The 20,483-nt window shown below is 37.2% G+C and overlaps 1 protein-coding gene across 3 annotated transcripts in view; it reads right to left on the bottom strand.

Moving 5' to 3' along the window:
* LOC138705031 (serine/threonine-protein kinase Nek8-like) overlaps positions 1-20,483 on the bottom strand; it is a 232,638-nt gene that overhangs the window by 52,324 nt on the left and 159,831 nt on the right. For all 3 annotated transcript variants that reach the window (XM_069833582.1, XM_069833581.1, XM_069833583.1), the window contains 4 exons: positions 13,037-13,154; positions 12,772-12,899; positions 4,874-5,009; positions 176-353 (listed from right to left, as the gene is read on the bottom strand). In XM_069833582.1, coding sequence (XP_069689683.1) covers positions 176-353; positions 4,874-5,009; positions 12,772-12,899; positions 13,037-13,154 — 560 coding nt within the window. The remainder of the gene's footprint in view (positions 1-175; positions 354-4,873; positions 5,010-12,771; positions 12,900-13,036; positions 13,155-20,483) is intronic.

Below are 20,483 nucleotides of genomic sequence, written 5' to 3'. Positions count from 1 at the left end.
ACAATGAGTGATTTGTACTGAAAAGAAACAGAAAAGGATCTCTAAGAATCCATCCATGAGAAATAACGTACTGTATTTATTCTGACAAGTAAACATAATTTCACAAATCTTATCCATCATTGCTATGAATTTAATGAAATACCTTATTCTTTCCCAACACGACGAGAGGACTCACTTTAAAGTTAATGGAGAAAAATCCTCGCCGGTTATCAGCTAGTCCAAGTTTGTTGAACGAGTTTCGACCGCAGGTCATCATGACTCCATCTGTAGTGATTACTGCGGTGCCATCCCCACCACAGCGGACACTTCGCAAGGTGCAGTCATTTGGTAGTGCCACCTTCGTGGGGGAACAGCTGCAGCATATAATATAACTCTTATTTTACATTTTAGAATAAAGTTAAATCAGCCTGAATGAATGTATTGTGTTAAATTTGAGCATTCAGATTTTGTTAAGATATGTGGAGGCAAGACAGATGACTTCATTGTTATGAACATTGCTTCATGGATAAGTCCAATACTGGTACAAGCAGTTTCTTAATTTATAAACTTTATGCAAGGGAAAGAATGAGTGGCTGTTAGAATTTGTGTGTTGCCAAACATAACCAAAGAGTTACTGGTAGAAGATTCCTATATATGTATTCCATTCAACTCTGACCAAGCTATAAGAGTGATATCACTAATCGCAGTTGATTAAAGTCTATTAAAATTATTATTCAATTATTAATTAATCTTCTTTTTCTTCTTCTCCAATTCACGAGATAGGGACATTAGCCTGTTCCTTTTTCAAAGCTTCTCCTTCCAACATCTCTTCTGCCGTTCCATGTCCCTTGTCCCTGTTGCTTTGGATTGAAACACTATTTTATGTAGTCTTGTGTCCAGCATTCTGTTCATATGCTGAAACCAGTTCTCGCTATATTCCTTTATTTTGTCATTAAGACTATAAATCTGTAGTTCTTTTCATATGTCTTCAATCTTAAATGTTATTTAATCTTGTACATCCTTTTCGTAGTTAAAAAGTAATTTAATATTTCTGGCTCAAATGGTAGAGTATTATAATGGCGTAAACCTAATGAAGAGTTGAAAAAAGAAAACTTACTGCCAACTGTAAAACACGGAAGAGGAGGTATTATGGTTTGGGGCGCTATGTCGACAACTGTAGTTGGTGAATTAGTGTTCATTGAAAATACACTGAATTAAGATCTATATTTAAACATGCTGAAGGCAAGACTACGCAAGAGTGCAGAAAAACTGAGGATATTAGAGAAGTTTAAATTTGTTCTAGACAACGACCTGAAACATAAATCATATCTTGTGCTCGAATGGTTGCTGTACAATAATTGTCCCAAGGTGATAAAAGTGCCTCCACAATCGCCAGATTTAAACCCTATTGAAAATCTGAGGGATTAACTTAATAGTAGGGTAAGGACAGTACAAGTTAGTCCCAAAACAGAATTACAAAGAAGACTGAAGGAGGAATGAAATCAAATAAGCCCCGAATACACGAAAATAGTAGCTAATATGTCCAGGTGATTGCAGCAAGTCATTCAATAAAATGGATAGGCCTACCCAACAGAGTATTAATGGTTTTTTGTTTTGTTTATTGAGAAGTACATGGCCTACTTATGTTTCTATATATGACCAAATATTAAAGTAATTGTTTATAGGCCTATTTGCCTAAATGTGTTTATGTTTTCATAAAAAAAGAGTATTTTATTTTTGTTAATATCAAAATATGTTTAGAAGTTATTTTTATTTTCTCTGTCTCATTTGAAGTTTAAATCTGTTTGTTTTATGTACAAAAATAAATTATTTCTTCTCAAAATGTTTAAATAAAATTGTTGAAACTCAAATAACAGATGTGGCCGAATATTAAGTTGAGTCAGTGTATTTGGAAGAAGTGCTCCCTTGTCATATCATAGACTCTACAGTCTGGTCCTACATATTTCTTCTGTACCTTCTGTACAACTTTGCTTGTACGAGAGATATATTCTTCCCCATATTACGCTTCTTTTGCTTCGTTTTACTTTGTGAAGAACATCTGAATCTTTTCCGAGGTCTCTCTGTTTCTTCTTCTGCCTCTTCATCACTGATAGCCTATTGTTTGCATCAGCGTGTTGTTCATGACTTTTCTCTCTGACATTAGTGACCTATATGGCATTATTATTATTATGATTAATTATATAATTATTTATATAAGCAATAATAATTATCACTTGTATTATTATTACTAATATTATTAATTTAACTGTTATTATTAATATTATTATTATTTATTATCATAATCATAATATATTTAAAATTGATAAATTCCGAAGCCTAAATCAGAATAAATATGGCAATAACATGCCAATGTACGTATTTCAGAAACATAATGGTAAGTATATGCACTTACCATTATGTTAGGGAAATGCAGATAATATAATTTACGATTTATATGCAAATTTACGTCATCAGAACTACGAGCAATGTATTCAGGATCCTCATCACTGTTGTAAAGTTCAATCAAAGTACTCTTGTCTTTTTCAAAATCGTGTAATTTGATTACAGTCACAGAAGTATGGTTAGCATTGGTTATGTGATCGGCGTATGTAGATGTATACAATAACATAAATCATATATACATACAATAACATAAATGCGGACATGGAATCCTACACATACAACCCAAGAACCAAAAACTCAACACACTATAACAATACGAAATATACAAACATACTAAAACACACCCCGATCAAATTCTCAACACACAGATCAATTTCAGTACACACACACTATTTGACTCCACTTTTCAACAATCAAACGCACCCACACAACAGACAGAGAAGTTCGAGATGACGCCGAGATCTAGTAGGCTCTGAGGATGGTGTGATGAAGCACGAAACAGCTGTAAGCCGCACAGACTTACATAATTAACACGAGTAAGTACGCTAGTTAATCAATTACTTATATTCAAGTGTTAAAAGTAGTGTATGCAAGATTCAAAATGGATAATAATAATAATAATAATAATAATAATAATAATAATAATAAAATTCAAAAATATAATAACAAAAATGTCTGCAAAAAATTGTGAGTTAAATCGAAAGTCTACTGCATCGAGATCTGTTAAATCTTGGGTTTATTGTACCTCAAATCAATCGTGATGTCACAGAGACTTTGGAGGACTCTGTTGTTTCTTATGACATAGTAAAACGGTGGTGTCGTGAATACGAATGTAGGAAAACATTTTGTCACGATAAATACCACAGACATCCCTCGCTAGTTGTCACAACTAAAGGAAACATTGATAAAATGTATGATTTAGTAATGCAAAAATCGAAGAGTGACTATCAGAAATACAGGAGCTGGGCTTCTCATACTATACTGTGTACAATATTTTAATAACAGAATTAGCAATGTAAAAATTAACTCTTAACAGCAACACAAAAATGATCACAGACTGAACATGCCATCAACTTTTAACAAATTATCAAATTAACAGGCGAAACTTTCTCGAAAGATTTCTGACTATGGATGAGTTTTGGATTCATCACTATGATCCAGAAACAAATATTCAAAGAAGGAAGGAATGGAAACATCTTATGTCTCTAACCCTTAATAAATTCGAATTGTAGTCATCTCCTTTCTGTCTTCTGGGACAAACAAGGTGCTATTTTTATTGATTATTAAAATGAGCCACAATAACAAATGCATATTATGCCAATTTATTTGTTAATTCATTGATCCACTAATTAATTAATTAATTAACTCACTCACTCACTCATTTATTTGCTAATGCTACGCATATTGACATGTAGCCATTTGCACCTCCTGTCTACTATTTTGGCGGTTATGCCAATTTAATATTAAAAATGAGAAAATCAGTTAAGGAGAAACGTCGTGACATGTTGAAACGAGGTGTACTTTTCCATCATGATAACATTCCAAGTCGCAGATCTTGTGTTGCTATGACTGCCATTCTTAAACCAGAGTCTGAATCATTCTAACATTCGGCTTATTCACCAAATCTAGTCTCCAGTGATTACAGGATGTTCTTCAAACTGAAAGAATGCCTACGTGGGAAGAGGTTTTCATCTGATAATGAAATAATGGAGGTAAAAAATCGGTGCTTTGCAGAGGTTGAACAACCACTCTTTCAGGAAGCTGTAGAAATGTTGGAGATCGTTGGGAGAAGTACTTCGATCTTCAAGGGAATAATAGTATGAGAGAGAGAGAGAGAGAGAGGGGAGGGGGGGGAGGGGGAGAGGGAGGGAGAGAGAGAGAGAGAGTGTGTGTGTGTGTGTGTGTGCGCGTGTGTGTGCGTGTGTGCGCTTCACTTGCGTGATTTGGGTTCCGCATATTGCTGACAGATGGTAGAAGTGTGATCCATTTTCAAGTGGCACATCACTTCAGCTGGCCACGCTATGTATGATGTGTATCTGTGAAGAGTTATGTCCTGTACTAGGATGAGTGTATGTGTAAGTGTTCTTATAGGTGTAGTGTAGGAAATGGATGAGAATGATGAAGATGAGGAAGGGAGAAGGGGAAACTTGGTGCTGGAACATAGTCTACTCGTATCAAATAGCACCAAAGGAGCTGCCAGGCTTAACGTCCCTGTCCGATGGACGAATCACTATCAACAGTGACATATGCCTTCTTTTCATATGCACTGTGGATAGAGATTTGAGATTTAACCCAGGCATATTGGTTTACAGTCTAGTGATTAGAAGTTGTGCACCTGAAGTCTGGAAGTAGACATGCTACACAGAACTAACTTGGTGGACCAGTATCAGAAAGCAAGGTAGATAAATTGATAATTTTACGTACAGAAGTAGGTCAGGGGTGGAGCACAGGAATTTGGAACTGCAGGCCCTTTCTATGAGTATAAACATACCAGTCCTCCTCGTGACTCAGACCAAGCCGACCCCCGTCTCCTCTGCCCCAAGTGTACAGCTCTCCATCACGGCTCAGTACTGCCACATGATGTGGGCCACAGCTGATCACCACCACGTCCACACTCAGAAGCTTCTCTGCAGTTAGAAATTATTCAGAGTAACAGAGGATACGAAATAAGGGAGAAAATGTTGATTTCAGATCTTGTCAGATTTCATTAAAACCTTTAATTAATATTAATCAAAGTCCAATCCAAAGTTCGATCCGGTGCTGTGGATTGGACTTCGGCATAGCTCAGTGGTGAGAGTGCTTGGTATGTAGAACCAAGGACCTGGGTTCGATCCCCGGCGCTGGAGCGAATTTTTCTTCTCTAATATTAATTGTTACCATAACAGATATATTCTGTAGGACCAAACAAATAATAATCTTTAGTAAATTCATTAAAACTTGCTGAAGTTCAGTATACTCATGCATACACACTCACAGTGAATTCATAACTCTTCCTCCTATCCTCCACTACCACTGCGACTGGCACCATCACCATCACCACCACCAATACTATTTTATTCATTAAAAATAATTTAGGATTGGCGTTTGAAATGGAAGGGGTACAGTGTTGCTACTTAGAAGAACTTAGCACACGAAGTTCTATAGCCTCTCATAATGCATGGCATCTGATTTATTAGCTTGTTATGAAAACAATCTACAGTCCATAATGCAATGAAATACAGAAACTTGTCTTAAAACTACAACGCAGGAAAAGATGAATGAATACGAGGCGTGTTCTTAAAGTAAGTTCTAAAAGGGTGTAGTAAGTAAACGGGAAGATATTTACAAACCCTTTTTGTTGCATTGTATTCCCCACACTTTAATTACTTCTCAACATAATCTCCATCATTATTGAGGCATTTATCGAGTCGTGGCACAAGTCTTTTATCCCCTTATTGTAGAATTCGGCCACCTGCGATGCGAACCACTCCCGCACTGCTGTTCTGCTGTTTTCACTTCATTGTCGCCATCAAAACGTGTACCACCGAGGAACTTCTTGAGGTGCAGGAAGAGATGAAAGTCACTGAGAACCAAATCCGGGCTGTAGGGGGGATGGTCAATTTGTTTCCAGCCAAATTTCGAGATGAGATTTTGGGTGTCACGAGCTGTGTTTGGCCGAACGTTGTCATGAAGCAACACAACTCCGTCGGTCAGCATCCCACGTCTCTTGTTCTGAATTTTGCGACAGAGCTTCTTCAAGGTCTGACAATAGGTTTCTCTATTGATGATTTCACCCCGAGGCAAGAATTCGATGAGTAGGACTCCTTTTCTGCCCCCAAAAAACAGTGCACATGATCTTGCATGTTGACATGGTTTGTTTGAATTTCTTTTTCCTTGGCGATGCAGTGTGCCTCCATTCCATGGACTGCTACTTCAATTCAGGTGTCATGTGAGACACCCAAGTCTGTCACCTGTCACGATATGGTCAAGAAACTCATCGCCTTGCTCACTGTAACGTGAGAAAGCTCAATGCACTGGAAGCTCGTTTGGTTTTGTGTTCCTCAGTGAGCATCTTGGGTACCCATCATGAGTACAATTTTCGATATCGTAATCAATCTGTCAAAATTTTATAGAGAACACTCCGCGACATTTGTGGAAAATTCAAGGAAAGCGAAGAAATTGTGAAGCTCGTGTCCTCTTTAATTTTTTTATCGACAGCATGCACCAAATCGTCATTGATCAAAGATGGCCGACCAGTACGCTGTTCGTCATGCACAAAGACGCGGCCCTCATTGAACTTCCTAACCCATCTCCTGACCATTCCATCACTAATGGCATCATCATCATACACCTCACAAAGTTGACGATGAATGTCAGCTGGTTTGATGTTTCTCGCATTCAAGAAATGGATAACAGACCGCATCTCACAGTCAGCGGGGTGCTCGATCACTTTAAACATTTCAACTGATCACAACTAACCACACACACGGACTGAAGCTCTTAAACTGCATGCACAGCTTGCCTGAGGACTGAAGAACAAAACACGCATGCGCAAAATAATGATTGCAGCGTGCAACAGCTATAATTGAAAATGGAACTTACTTTAAGAACACGCCTCATATTACTGAATTACTTGGGATCATTAGATAATGGTGAAAGTAATGTGTATGGCAGTGGTGTGTCCTCAATCATGCTGACAGCAATAATGTGGTAGGCCGAGCAGTATGGTCACCTTGATGACAGGGCTAGGTTACCTTCTTCCACAAGAACCGTCAATCCTAAAGTATGCCACCACTTAGTGAAAGCAGTGCAAAGCACACGATATTAGTGGCATACTTGAATCCTACCTCTCCTCCAAACCTACCATACTTACTTCAGGGTTGTAGTCTCATTATGCTTCATTGAACTAAAAAAGAATGTAAGAAGAGTATGAAAGTTGAAGTCTCATTCTATCTTTTTTTTTGGTTTATTTTACGACGCTGTATCAACATCTCAGGTTATTTAGCATCTGGATGAGATGCAGGTGATAATGCTGGTGAAATGAGTCCAGGGTCCAGCACCAATAGTTACCCACATTATCTCACATTGGGTTGAGGAAAAACCCCGGAAAAAACCTCAATCAGGTAACTTGCCCCGATTGGGAGTCGAACCCGGGCCACCTGGTTTCGCAGTCAGACACACTAACCATTACTCCACTGGTGTGGACATCATTTTATCTTGATCTCGGTACTAGAAAGAGGCAAATTGTCAGTATCATGCGAGTCACAATAATAATAATAATAATAATAATAATAGTGGTGGTGGTGGTGGCGACAGCAGCAGTGATAGCGGCAGGAGCAGGAGCAGTTTATTTATTTATTTATTTATTTTTATCTGTGTGCTGGACAACAATCATTGGCCAATTATAGTCCAGCACACTAGTGCAGTATAAAACAAATAATAAATACATTAAGATATAACACTAATAAAGATTAAGATGATTAATGTGAATTAAAACATAGCCTGTAATACTGACATATGTATAGTTGAATTAATAAAAAAACATAAGAACATAATTGCCAAAATTTACAGATTATATAATATAAGTCAATTAGACCCATGCATATTGGCATTTTTTATACCGGTACATCTAGAGACAGGAGAAAGAGATTTAGAATTTCTATTATAGACAATTTTGTGAACTGTAAATTCTTTTGACATTTCTGACATTTCTTATGATATATTCACAGACAATGTCACCCCTGATGACCTTACAGAGGAATATGTAATCATAATCAAGTTCATATTGTCTTGCATGTAGAACTACGACATTTCAAGTATTCACTAGTTACCGGTACCTCATAGTTAAAATCAGAGCAAGTAGGTAAAAATCTATATACACATAAGGATATAAATTTTCTTTGAATATTTTCCATATTGACCAAATCAGTTCTTGTAAGAGAATTCCAAACTACGGATGCATATTCAAGTTTTGATCTACCTAATATATAGTTAGAATTTAGAATTTAGCCTATGACATCCCTTGAGGGCTAAAGCCTCCTGCACGTAGGCAGGGTAGCTCTCATTCACTCTTTAGGTGAGCTAGTCTAGAGAGTGTTCAACCTTGTTCTCTTGTTCATCATCTCTTGTGTTCGGTATGAAGCACTTTTACTGGTTTACGGTCACTATTCACTGATTCTGTCGTGCACTTTGCATCTTTTTACTATTCACATATTCATTCTCGTTGCTGCTGGCATTTTAGAACACATTTCACTTTTCATTGATTGACGTTTCCTTAGACAGTTTTCTCCACGTTGATCTGTTTCTTGCATGCCTCGTCCACTGCTTCCCCTTTCTCTGTGTGAATGTATCCGCCCATCTGGTTCTCTGTCTTTCTGCACTTCGCTTCCCTATCCTGGGGACCCTCATGGTCACTCTGTATGTCCAGTGAATATCACGCATTCTAGCTATGTGGCCTCTCCATTTTCATTTGAGTTCGTCTGCAACCTGTACTGCGTCTTTCATACCCGTGCTCTTCCTGAGGTCCACATTGCGGATTCGGTCTTTTAGCGTCACTTGCATTATTTTTTGTTCCATTTTTCTCTGGTAGACTTTTACCGTCTGTCTCAGCTTCTCGTTCAAGGACCATGTTTGACAGCCATAAAGTAGCACGGGAAGGACACATTTCTCGAACACCTCCACTTTCAGGCTTGTCTTCAGGGATGTGTCAGTCAGAATTAACTTCAAGCTCCAGAATTTTCTCCAATCCTGTCCTATTCTCCTTTTAATTTTTCTATCGCTGTGCATGTGGAAAGATATATTTTGCCCTAGGTAGACGTATTCTGAGACATATTCAAGCTGTGTGCCATTTACGTTTATTGGTTCTCTCCTGTCGTTGGTCATTAATTGTCTTTTCTTTGGGTTCATTTCCAAACCTGCTTCCGCACTTACTCTTTCCAATTCCTCTAGCATCTTTTCTAGTTTCTTCGCAGATCTTGCAATGACGACGATGTCGTTTGCAAACCGCAAATGTATAGTACTGTGTAATATTAACAGGGAGTCTGGTGTAGAAAGAGAATAAGTTATTGACCCTATTAATCCTAGCATTCTTATGGAATGATTGTGTATGTAATCAACATGATTATGAAAATATAATTTAGAGTCAAGTAAAACCCAAAGGTCTCTAATGCAATCTCTTCTGTTTATAATTACATTGTGGCTGCAAAAGGGTATCTGTCAGATACAGGGGGGAGAGCCATTAATCCTTCCCATTGAAGGCTTTAAGGAACCAACCTGGACAAATACCCAATGTCCCATCCCTACCTTCCCGTGGTGCAGCTGTTAGTACGCATAATTTTACAAGCTGAACTAAAGGAAGGGGCTACTCATCAATTAGCATTGGTCAGCTTGATGAGTTAATGACCGAATTTGGTATAATTTTCCTCCATTCAATACCTAATTCCCTCTTTACCCTTTCCTATCCTGTCCTCTGAATTCTTACTTTCTTCGATCCCGACGACATTAGAGCATTCGAGGCCTAGGGGTTCATTTCCCTTTCCTTCCTCCTCTTTCTACTTTTCTGTTCCTAGTGCTGACCTGCTATGGCACTAAAATCGTCCTCCATTGGCTTAAGGAGGGAAAGCTGGTGATCAACAAGATCTCCCAGCTAGGTCCGATGGACCTGTCGACCAACAGCAGGTGTGGTCCTCCAGACATTCTGGGGATTGTGTGTGAATGAAGTAGCCACCAAAACGTTAAAATATGGTGTTCACTCTAAATCGGCTACGACTTGCCATTTTCAATCGTCTGTAGCTGCATTTAGATTGGCAACAGGCCATGATTGTTTGGCCAAACACCTGCATAGAATTGGAATATATCAGTCCCCTAACTGCCCATTGTGCAACTCAAACCAAGAAATGGATTCGGAACACCTCAAAATCTGTGCTTCAGTGGCTGGGCATGATAATATCTTTGAAAAATATTGGAGTGCAAGAAGCCAAATGACTTTATTGTCAAATGCCTGGCATTAGAAAACAACAACAACATAATTACATTGTTTAGAAAGTAGTTAAATTTTAAAGAAGTAGTTTTACGAGTAAATGAAATGACAAAAGTTTTGGTTTCATGATTTTCATCCCATTGTCAACAGACCATTTTACAATTGAGTTGATATTGTCTTGAAGAAATGGACAATCAGCCAGACTTTTGATTTTACGAAAGATTTTAAGGTCATTAGCGAATAATAGCTAGTAAATAATCTCGTGGGCAGAGACTACATGGAACTTCTTCTATTTAGGGATATTCTGGAAAGAATAAAGCCACTTTCTCTGTACCTGAAGTCTACAAAATCTGACGCTATAGGTGCTTCTTCAGAAATAAACTTTACACTGATGTATTGGCTGCAATGAAAGACATTTTAAGTGTCATCTTCAGTCCGCCCAAGTTGAATATTCAGCTACAAAATACATTCAAAAGTCATCCTACCTCCGAAAATTCAGACACAGCTGAGGAATCATTCACAAATTTCAAGCAAGAATTTCTTTAAGGGTTAGTAGTACACATGACGACAAGATTTTCCAGTACTGGTGCTACTTTATTTTGTAAAGGTTGTGAAGTTTTAAATAAAATGTGGTGGCCACAGGAAGAAAAGAAATTAGTGTTACTTGGCTATGAAAAAATTGAGTCGTTATCTAGAACTTTGAAATTAGTGCCCTCACACACTTCCATTATTATAAAAATTTTGAAAGAATTGCGCTAGTCCAAGCAAGTGAAGGAAAACGAGTTTACTTGTGAAATTTTACGGGAACTGTTGCAAAGAATACAGATAATATAAATGTCTTCTGCAGAATGTGAGAGGCTTTAATGTAATGAATAGCACTCTTACTGAACTCTGGAATCGAATGCAAGTAAAAACACTAGCCTCTGTGATGTTTTTGATCATTAATGGATCATTTCTAAAAGATTTTCGTTCCAAACTGTTTGCAACAAAGTCAATAAGGGCCAGACTTCATTCTGCTCTAAACACCCCACATAGGAAAGAGTCTACAGGAATTTCATCACATCAAAGCAAACTCTTCCTGTAAATTCATACCTCTGATTGATTGAGATTCTTGCTGATATGCATACCTATTATTATTATTATTATTATTATTATTATTATTATTATTATTATTATTATTATTATTATTACTGCTACTACTACCACTACTACCATTACTACTACTACTACTGTTATTGTTACTATTACTGCTACTACTATGTTATCATCATCATCATCATCATCATCATCATCAGGCAGTACATCTCACTTTAGGATATGTATCAGAGGAAGAATAATTGTTTATATACATCTTAAGTTAAATTAGTGAAACATGTTACTAGTACCAGTAAGTGATGTAAGCAATGGAGGGGGAAAAGAACTGACTACCCTACCCATTATCTCTTGGCTTAGTAGTCTCGTGAGTGATGCCTTATTGATGTCACTGATGAGGTTCCAACCTGTCTTCGGACTGGTGACTAAACAACGACATCAAGTCAAGAAGTTTCCTTTGCTACAATTCATCAGACTCATTGGTATTACTACATTTACCGGTACTTATTTTATATAAGGTTAAATATAATTATGTTAGTACTGGCATACTGCAAATTGTATCAACATTTAACTTTGTCCCCTTTGTCAAAACGTTTGATTGGAACCTTGCTACACATAGGCCTACAAAATAACTAAGTAGGTATAATTACAGTGAACTACACAAAGACAGAACTTATACAAAATAACTAAAAAGATTACTGTAAACAACAATAAAATTATAAGTTACCATATAGAAAATAACTAAGAATGGTTACAGACCTACATACAAACTGAAATTATACTAAATAACAGGGAAAGATGGCAATGAACTACACATGGACAGAAATTATGCAAAATAACACAATGATTACCGTGATTTACACATAAGTAGATGATATAAAAATAACTAAGAACGATTACAATGAACTACATTTAAATAGAAAGTCTATAAAATAACTAAGAATTATTACAATGAACTACACTTAGAAATTATACAAAACATCTAAGAAATAACTAAGAACAATTACACTGAACTACACTTAGATAGAAATTATACAAAAAACTAAGAATGATGACAATGAATTACTATTAGACAGAAAGAGTGATTACATTGAACTACGTACACATAAAGAGAAATTGTACAAAATAACTAAGAATGATTACAGTGAAGGAGGTCACACATACACAAACATTATACAAAATGTCTCAGAATAATTACAACGAATTACCACATAGACTGACATTATACAAAATTATTGAGGATAACTGTAAATGATTCGCTTGAGAAATAAAACTTTTTTCATCTTATACCGTAAGTAATTATATGTCAAGATTAAATTAATTCTATTAAACAGACTCACCAACAAGTCGAGGGCGGACAGAGTTATTCCAATCACCATGACCAAGGCAACCAAATGTGCCATCTCCACATGTCATCATCATTCCCGAATCACTCACGAACACACTATAACCATCACCAGCACCAATCCTGTCACAGAAATAATCAATAAATAGAGTTCATCGGATATATTATCCCCTACTGAACTGAAAGTGAAATCTGTATAAGAAGTCCAATAACTGAATACTTCAGCAAAAGAATAAGTTAATCCACATGAGCACACATACCTGTTGATACTCTTTCCTCTAAGAGCCTCCACACTCTCTGGATGCCGCCGCCAAGGCTCTGTATCACCATGTCCCAACTGACCCCTTTTGCCCTCACCCCAACTGTACACCAGCATTTCTACAGACGGAAATAATAAAATTTCAACAGTATTTACCAATAAAATGTCGGGAAAATTGCAGAATATGCTGAAACACCAAAAGTTTACCTAACAAACTTATGTTTATAATATAATATCAAAATTATCTCCCTTTATTATTATTATTATTATTATTATTATTATTATTATTATTGTTGTTGTTGTTGTTGTTATTATTGTCATTATTATTGCCAAACCAAAGTATTTATGACTGAGTTATTTTATAAAATACTAGCTGAAAGTACCCGGCGTTGCCCGGATTTTCCTTTCTGCTTCTGTTTTCAAATGAACTGGTTGTTAAATTTTCGGAAATTTCGGAAACCCAACTATAGACAACCAAAACGAATTGTTTTACTAAGCTTTCCTCGCACATAAAGATGAATCTTCACTTAACTTCACTTACATGAATTAATACTCCTTAGCCAAATGCCTGCCAGGTTTAACTAAATTTAAAACAATTGTAGATCAGGCACCGAAAAGAAAATATTTCATCATGTGCAAGACGTTCAACTTTGTTTTAAATTTATATATTTATTTGTTTTGTTTATTTATCTCTGCCGGTCAGATACTGCTAAATTTCATGTGCTTTATCTTAGTCGTGGCTGTCAGCGTATTAAACACCATTAATTTTTCTGCCGTCTCCTTTCCTCCCCGCCAAAAATGTGACATTGTACAGAGGCAGAGAAAAAATAATTATAAGATCTGTACATTTAACTGAAGCTGTGCTGACATACATTTCACGTAATTTCATGTCTATGTGTGCTTTCACTTGAACTTCAGAGACAGCTGATGGTGATTAGAGAATTCTCTTGTTCCCAGTCTGAATCGTTGGGGTGTCATCGTGAGCCTAAATTTATCTACCGGTCGTACCAAAGAATCAATATATACGTATGTAATTCAATTTATATTGGAATATTTTTTACCCCTTGACAGCTGTACGCCCGCTTATATCATACCCGGCCTTTTTTTAAATATTACTTGAGATATTATATCTAACAAATTCAGAACATATTAAATATATTACTTTTTATTTTATATACAGATGCAGATAGAGTATAATTTTGCAAGAAGTCATTGTTCAGCATAAATAATAATATTCTGAAAGACATCCTATGTTATAGAAAATGAAGTGACCGTTCTTTCCACAACGCTTGACATACTACACTGGCAACCTGATTACACAGATCAAATTTTATTGGACATGGGCAATTCGTTTTCCCGTCTTTTGTATAAATGTGTATATATGTTTAGGTGTGCTCATTTGAATGCAAGTTACGCAATTATTGACAATATGAAAAACACGGAGATTTAAATGAATGTCTGCAACTTTGAGCGACTATCCTTGAGCTTTATTTTACTATGGGCATTACGAATGCTAGTTGCACTGAAATGGCAGTTGCTTAAAACCGAATGGCATGTTACTGGCTATCATAAGAATATGTGGGATAAAAACATCTTTTCCTTTCGTTTTGCCAGTTAATACTGTCACTTCTATTACGTTTGTCATGAGTTTTTTCACACCAATTCCTATTCCATTGCATAATTCTTGTGGATCAATATTTCGCAATAGTACTATTGGTGATTCAATATTAAGTATTAAATTATCTGTTGGCAATTCTTGTGATTTCAAAGAATTTAAGAATTCAGTTTGATAAAACCACTACCGTCTGTATCTTTAAACTGCCTGCTCTATGCTTAAGTTTTGTATGGAAAGTTGCGTGCAGAAATATTTCTACAATCTGCCGTCAGAGTACACTAGTGAACACCGCATCAGTACTAATAGCTTATGTCTTGCACGTGGTTGTGCATGCATTATTTTAGTGTTATTTTCGGTTTTTTAAAATGGTAAATTGTTGTGTGCCATTATGTAAATCGAACCAACGAAGTTCTCAGTCTAAAGGTATAGGATATCATGAGATACCATCGGCTAAGGAACTTCGAGAAAAGTGGCTTTCGGCAATTTCTAGACAAGGCGCGTGTAAGGGTAGTAGTTGGATTCCCGCCGACCATTCTCGTGTTTGTAGTCTCCACTTTCGCACAGAAGACTATAGAGAAAATTGTGCAAGGAAAATTTTAAAACCTGGTGTCATACCAAGCAAATTTCCAAATTACCCGTGTTACCTACAACCAAGAGAGAAGAAACCGCGAAAGGAACCTGCTGTTTCCAGAGCAAAGAACGAAATTCGCATCGACATAGACTACGGTATGTAGGCCTATTTAATATAAAAAAAAAATGTTCATTTTATGTAAAATCCTAAATACAAAAGTATGAATTTCTTAATTTAAGTACGCTCTTTGATTATTTCAGAAACTATCTCTCACGACACAAGAATCGATATCCAAGATGAAGTTACAAACACTAAATGTGACGTAGCCATTCAAGTAGACATTATTGATACAAGAAATAGTGCAAGTCTGTATCAAACGAAAGAAATTAATAGGCTTTGTTCCAAAATTCTGAGGCTACAAAAGAAAATTATGGAATTGGAAAATGATGTTCAAAACGAAAAAAAAAAAAAAAAAAAAAAAAAAACAGTCAGATAGTCACATTGAAATGAATAAGGTCATGGCTCTGAAAGATGCTGCGGGCAAAAAGGATATCAAAACCGTATATCTAATGGACCAATTAAATAATTTTGGACGAAAAAAACCGGAATGGTCAGAGTTGAGCATTCGCTATTGTATAGCGTGGAGATCAATATCCCCAAAGGGTTATGAACACGCCCGAAATTCCAAATTATTGTCAGCTCCTTCGCGCTCCACTTTAGACAGGTATATAGGAAATACTGATTGCGATGCTGGAATTTCACCACTGATTAAATGCAGACTTAGGGCTGAATGTGAAAGTCTCCAGCCAATGGAAAAGATAGTATCTATAATAGCCGATGAAATGGCAATCAAAGAAAGGTTGCTATATGATAGAGCGAGTGATAAGTTTTTCGGATTTGTCAATGCTGAGGGGGTTTATGATGAATGTATTGGCCTTAATCCTACTTTAGCAAACAAATTACTCTGTTTTGTCGTGACTGGACTCTCAACCAAGTACAGCATCCCAGCAGCTTATTTTCTTGTGAGGAGTTTACAGGGCCCTGATCTTTTTCTATTGACTGAAAAAGTAATCAGAGCTGTAGAAGATTGTGGCTTTCATGTCGTGTAAGATTAGTGACAGATAACCATAGAACCAACCATTCTATGTTTAAACATTTTGGTAATGGTGATCTCTGAACTTGTGTTCCACATCCCTGCCATCCGCAGAGACAACTTTTTCTAAGTTTCGATTATTGTCACATCATAAAAAATGTGAGGTCGCAATTTCTGGATAGAGAAATGGCTGATGGCAAAGGGATAATAAGTTCAAAATACTTGAAGGAAATTTATCGTCTACAGAAAGATTTGACTGTTAAGCCTGTTCGATATTTGACAAGAAAACATATAGAACCGACCTCTTTCGAGAAGATGAATGTTCTTTCTGCCATTCAGATTTTCTCCCCTGCGGTGACCGCCACAATAGAGTTCATGAAGGACAATCACACTCGATTTGTCACTAATTTGAATTTTGCAGACGCCACTTCAACAATAAATTTCATGAAATGCATGTATAAATTTTTTACAGTGCATGATGTAAGTGATAAAACTCAACATCTACGGCAAAACAATCCTGATTCTATGCATTTCTATGCAGCAAATGAAGAAAGACTACAATGGTTGAAAGAAGATTTCTGTCACTATATAGAGAAAATTCAAATTGAATCTAAACGAGCCAGTCTGCAAGGACTAACAAAGGAAACGGCTGAAGCTCTATTGTTTACGGCTAATTCCACGGTTCAGTGTGTAGTCCACCTTCTTGACAACGGTTTTTTTTTATGTCCTCACCCGAAGATTCTCTAGCGATCCTGTGGAAGCTTTATTTAATGCTGTCAGAATGGGTGGTGGAAGCAATGACATGACTGACGCACGTACGGCAGCATTCGCAATCAAGAGAATTGTCAAATCTGGGCTCATGACACCTTCGAAATCTGCAAATGTCGCCAACAATATATATGATTATTGTGGGACAGCCATCAACTCAGAAGGCAACAGTTCTGTCAATGGGGACGTAAATCATTGTTCCGACCAAGTTCTTCCTGATCATGTATTGTGTATTCTAGACAAACTTCGACTTCCTGATTGTAGGATAGATATCAATTTACAAACAGTTTCACAAGCTCTGGTATGTGGATATTTAGTGCGCGTGATAGAAGAAAGAGTGAATTGCGACATGTGCATCAGCAATATTTCCATGCCTAAGGTATCGACACCATTAATGGACATAATTCGTCACCAGGACAGAGGAGGACTTAAGTATCCTAAACCGTGCTTTGTAGGTTTAATCAAACACCTGCAGGAATTTGTTGAAGCTGCTGTGCCTTATTGTAAAAAGTCCAGCTGCTTAGTGCAAACTATTTCTACTTACGTCACTTTGCCATTAACGCAGTGCACATTGCTGATGTGTGGGGAGCAAAATCACCAACAGATAATCAGTGAGTTACTGGTACTGAAATTTGTTAGACCTTTGCTAACTAACAAAGGAAATAGAAGAACGCAAAAAGTGTCCCGTTCCGTTTGCCATTCAAAACCTTCGTCCAGAAAGATTCTGAAGTTATAAACTGGGTTTCTTGGTCTTCAGGAATCTTTATTATATTTACCAGGTAAGATTTTACATCTACGTAAAGTTTATACACTTCAATATGATCTAATTAAGGGCTAAAACACATAATACTTATGTGGAACTTATAGATATACCGTATTGGCCCGAGTGTAAGCCGCACCCGAGTATAAGCCGCACCCTTAATTTTAGGGGGAAAGGAGAAAAAAAAATTGAGTACAGAATGAGAAAAAAAGGAAAATTGAGTGCAGTGAAATTTACCTGTCACATTATCCAGTTACAAAACTGTTTACACTATTTAAACACTTTTTCTTCAATTACGGTATTATGTGTGTAAATCACCAAAAATACCGGTACAACTAATCACCATCTTCTCCAATGTCACTGCTGACTTCACTACTACCGGTACCGGTATTTGTTTCATCACTGTCACTTTGTTCATCTCTCTCCGCCGAAAGTACGTCGTCCTCACTGCCATCCAGAGCATTAGACACGCAGCATTTCTTGAAGCCTTTGATGATTGAATCTGGTGATATCGTGTGTCATGAAGAGAGAATCCACTCACACATAAGGCTGACAGATGGCTTCTTGATCTTCCCAGATGGAGTGAATGCATGACCCCCTTCTAGAAGCCAATCCGAATACTGTTTTCGGAGATGGTCTTTAAAAGGCTTGTTCACGACGACATCAAGCAATTTTGATGTCATACCTCCAGGTATGACGACTAGGTCTGTCTTCAATGCAGTAATTTTCTTCTTTACTTCGGGTGTGAGGTGACCTTTAAAGGCATCCAATACTAACATAGCCCTCTTACAGAGCAGCGCACCTGGTCTGCGATTCCAAACCGTAGCTAGCCAGTCCACCATTAGTTCGGTTGTCATCCATCCTTTCTCTTGGCAACGAATCACTAATCCCATAGGTAAATTCTCCTTGGGCATAGTTTTACGCTTCAGAATAACGTACGGAGGCAGTTTTCCTCCATCTGCCGTAACCGCCAGCATCACAGTGATTCTTTGTTTTTCATTTCCAGTTGTTCTCAATGATATGCTTTTCGCCCCTTTAATGTCAACTGTCATATTGCTCGGCATGTCCCAAAATACGGGCGTCTCGTCGGCATTGCCGATCTGGTGTAATGGGTAAGAGTGGCGCTGACGCAATTCAATGACGTGCCTCTGGAAGTTGATGAGTTTCTCAGTAAAATCCTCTGGCAGTCTCTGTGCTAATGAAGTGCTTCGTCGGAGAACAAGGCCACTTCTACGCATAAACCTGCGGCACCAACCTATACTCCTATGGAGTTCTGTCTGTGGAATGTTTAGGGTCTTCGCTATTTCCAACGATTTTACCTGGATTACTTGTCGAGAGATAGGCATCCCTTCTTTCCTTTTGTCTTGTACAAAGGAAAGGACCCTACGTTCTACTTCAGGGTATTTCCCAGCCTTGGGTCCTCTGAAAGATTTTCTGGTTGTATTGGCATTTTTCAGTTTATCCTCCGAGGCGATCCAGCGCCGCACATTAGACTCATCCACACTAAACTTTTTGCTGGCTTCTCTATTAGACGTACTCCTAGCATGACGAATAACTGCAAGTTTGAAACTAGCGTCATAACTGCGCCAAATTCCCAAGCTTGTTGATGCTTTTCTTTCTACGTTTCCGCTCATGGCTGAACCCGTAGCTACGTACAAACTGTTTTAATCTGTCCTATCATACAAAAGAGTACGATCACTGTAATATGAAGACTGGTACATTGTTGCGTCATATACCATACGACTGCTGACGATTTCAAACACGAGCGCGTGGCATTGTTGCTCCATTTCAAAATGATAAAATTACCGGTAGCAACATGCGCCACATTTCAAGTTTAAATTTATCGGCCGCGCAAATAAGCCGCACCCCAACTTTTCGAGTTTGAAATTTGAATAAAAAGTGCGGTTTATATTCGGACCAATACGGTACATAGTTGACTTGCGGTGTTCGGTGCTGCCATCTATGATGTGACTGGCTACGCGGAAAGGTTAGCATAGAGCAGGCAGTTTAAAGATACAGACGGTAGTGGATAAAACACAGTCTGCTCACTATCTACAACTGTCTCGAGAAATACATAATACGGTTCTGGACTGCATAAGGATACTTACTGCATGAATTGTCTACATTTTGGCCTTCATAATGTATCTACAATGTTATTTTATATCATTTTGCTTTTTCCATGGCCTCATGAAAGTCGATGTTGAATACAACAGACAATAATAAAGAACAATTGACTATAGAAGATTGCATTTTAGTACGGTATTATACATGAATGTTTGGTCGTATTTATTTTTATTTTTTACTGTTTTAATTAATTTAACGTCCATTTTAACAATTTTAATATAGCCTATGTTCTTCTCCTGGTTATGAAGGTTAAATGTGCAAACTTTGGTACATATTGGTCAAAGCGTGTAGATTTGTATAGGGAACATACATACATACATACCCACATTCACTTTTATATATTAGATTGACTTTTGCCGTTCTCTTTTGTCCCTTTTTTCTTTGAGGAAAATATTAAAATGTTCCATTTTGTTGCTTTAAAAATATGTTCACTTTATTTATAATACATTAAACTTGTTGGACTAATAGTTACTTACAAAAAGCTTCAATACTAATATATACCGTAGTATTTTGCAAA

Source organism: Periplaneta americana, chromosome 8, assembly GCF_040183065.1.
Source record: "Periplaneta americana isolate PAMFEO1 chromosome 8, P.americana_PAMFEO1_priV1, whole genome shotgun sequence".
NCBI lineage: Eukaryota > Metazoa > Arthropoda > Insecta > Blattodea > Blattidae > Periplaneta > Periplaneta americana.
Note: the sequence above shows the minus strand (reverse complement) of the source record. Positions and strands in the feature narration are given on the sequence as shown.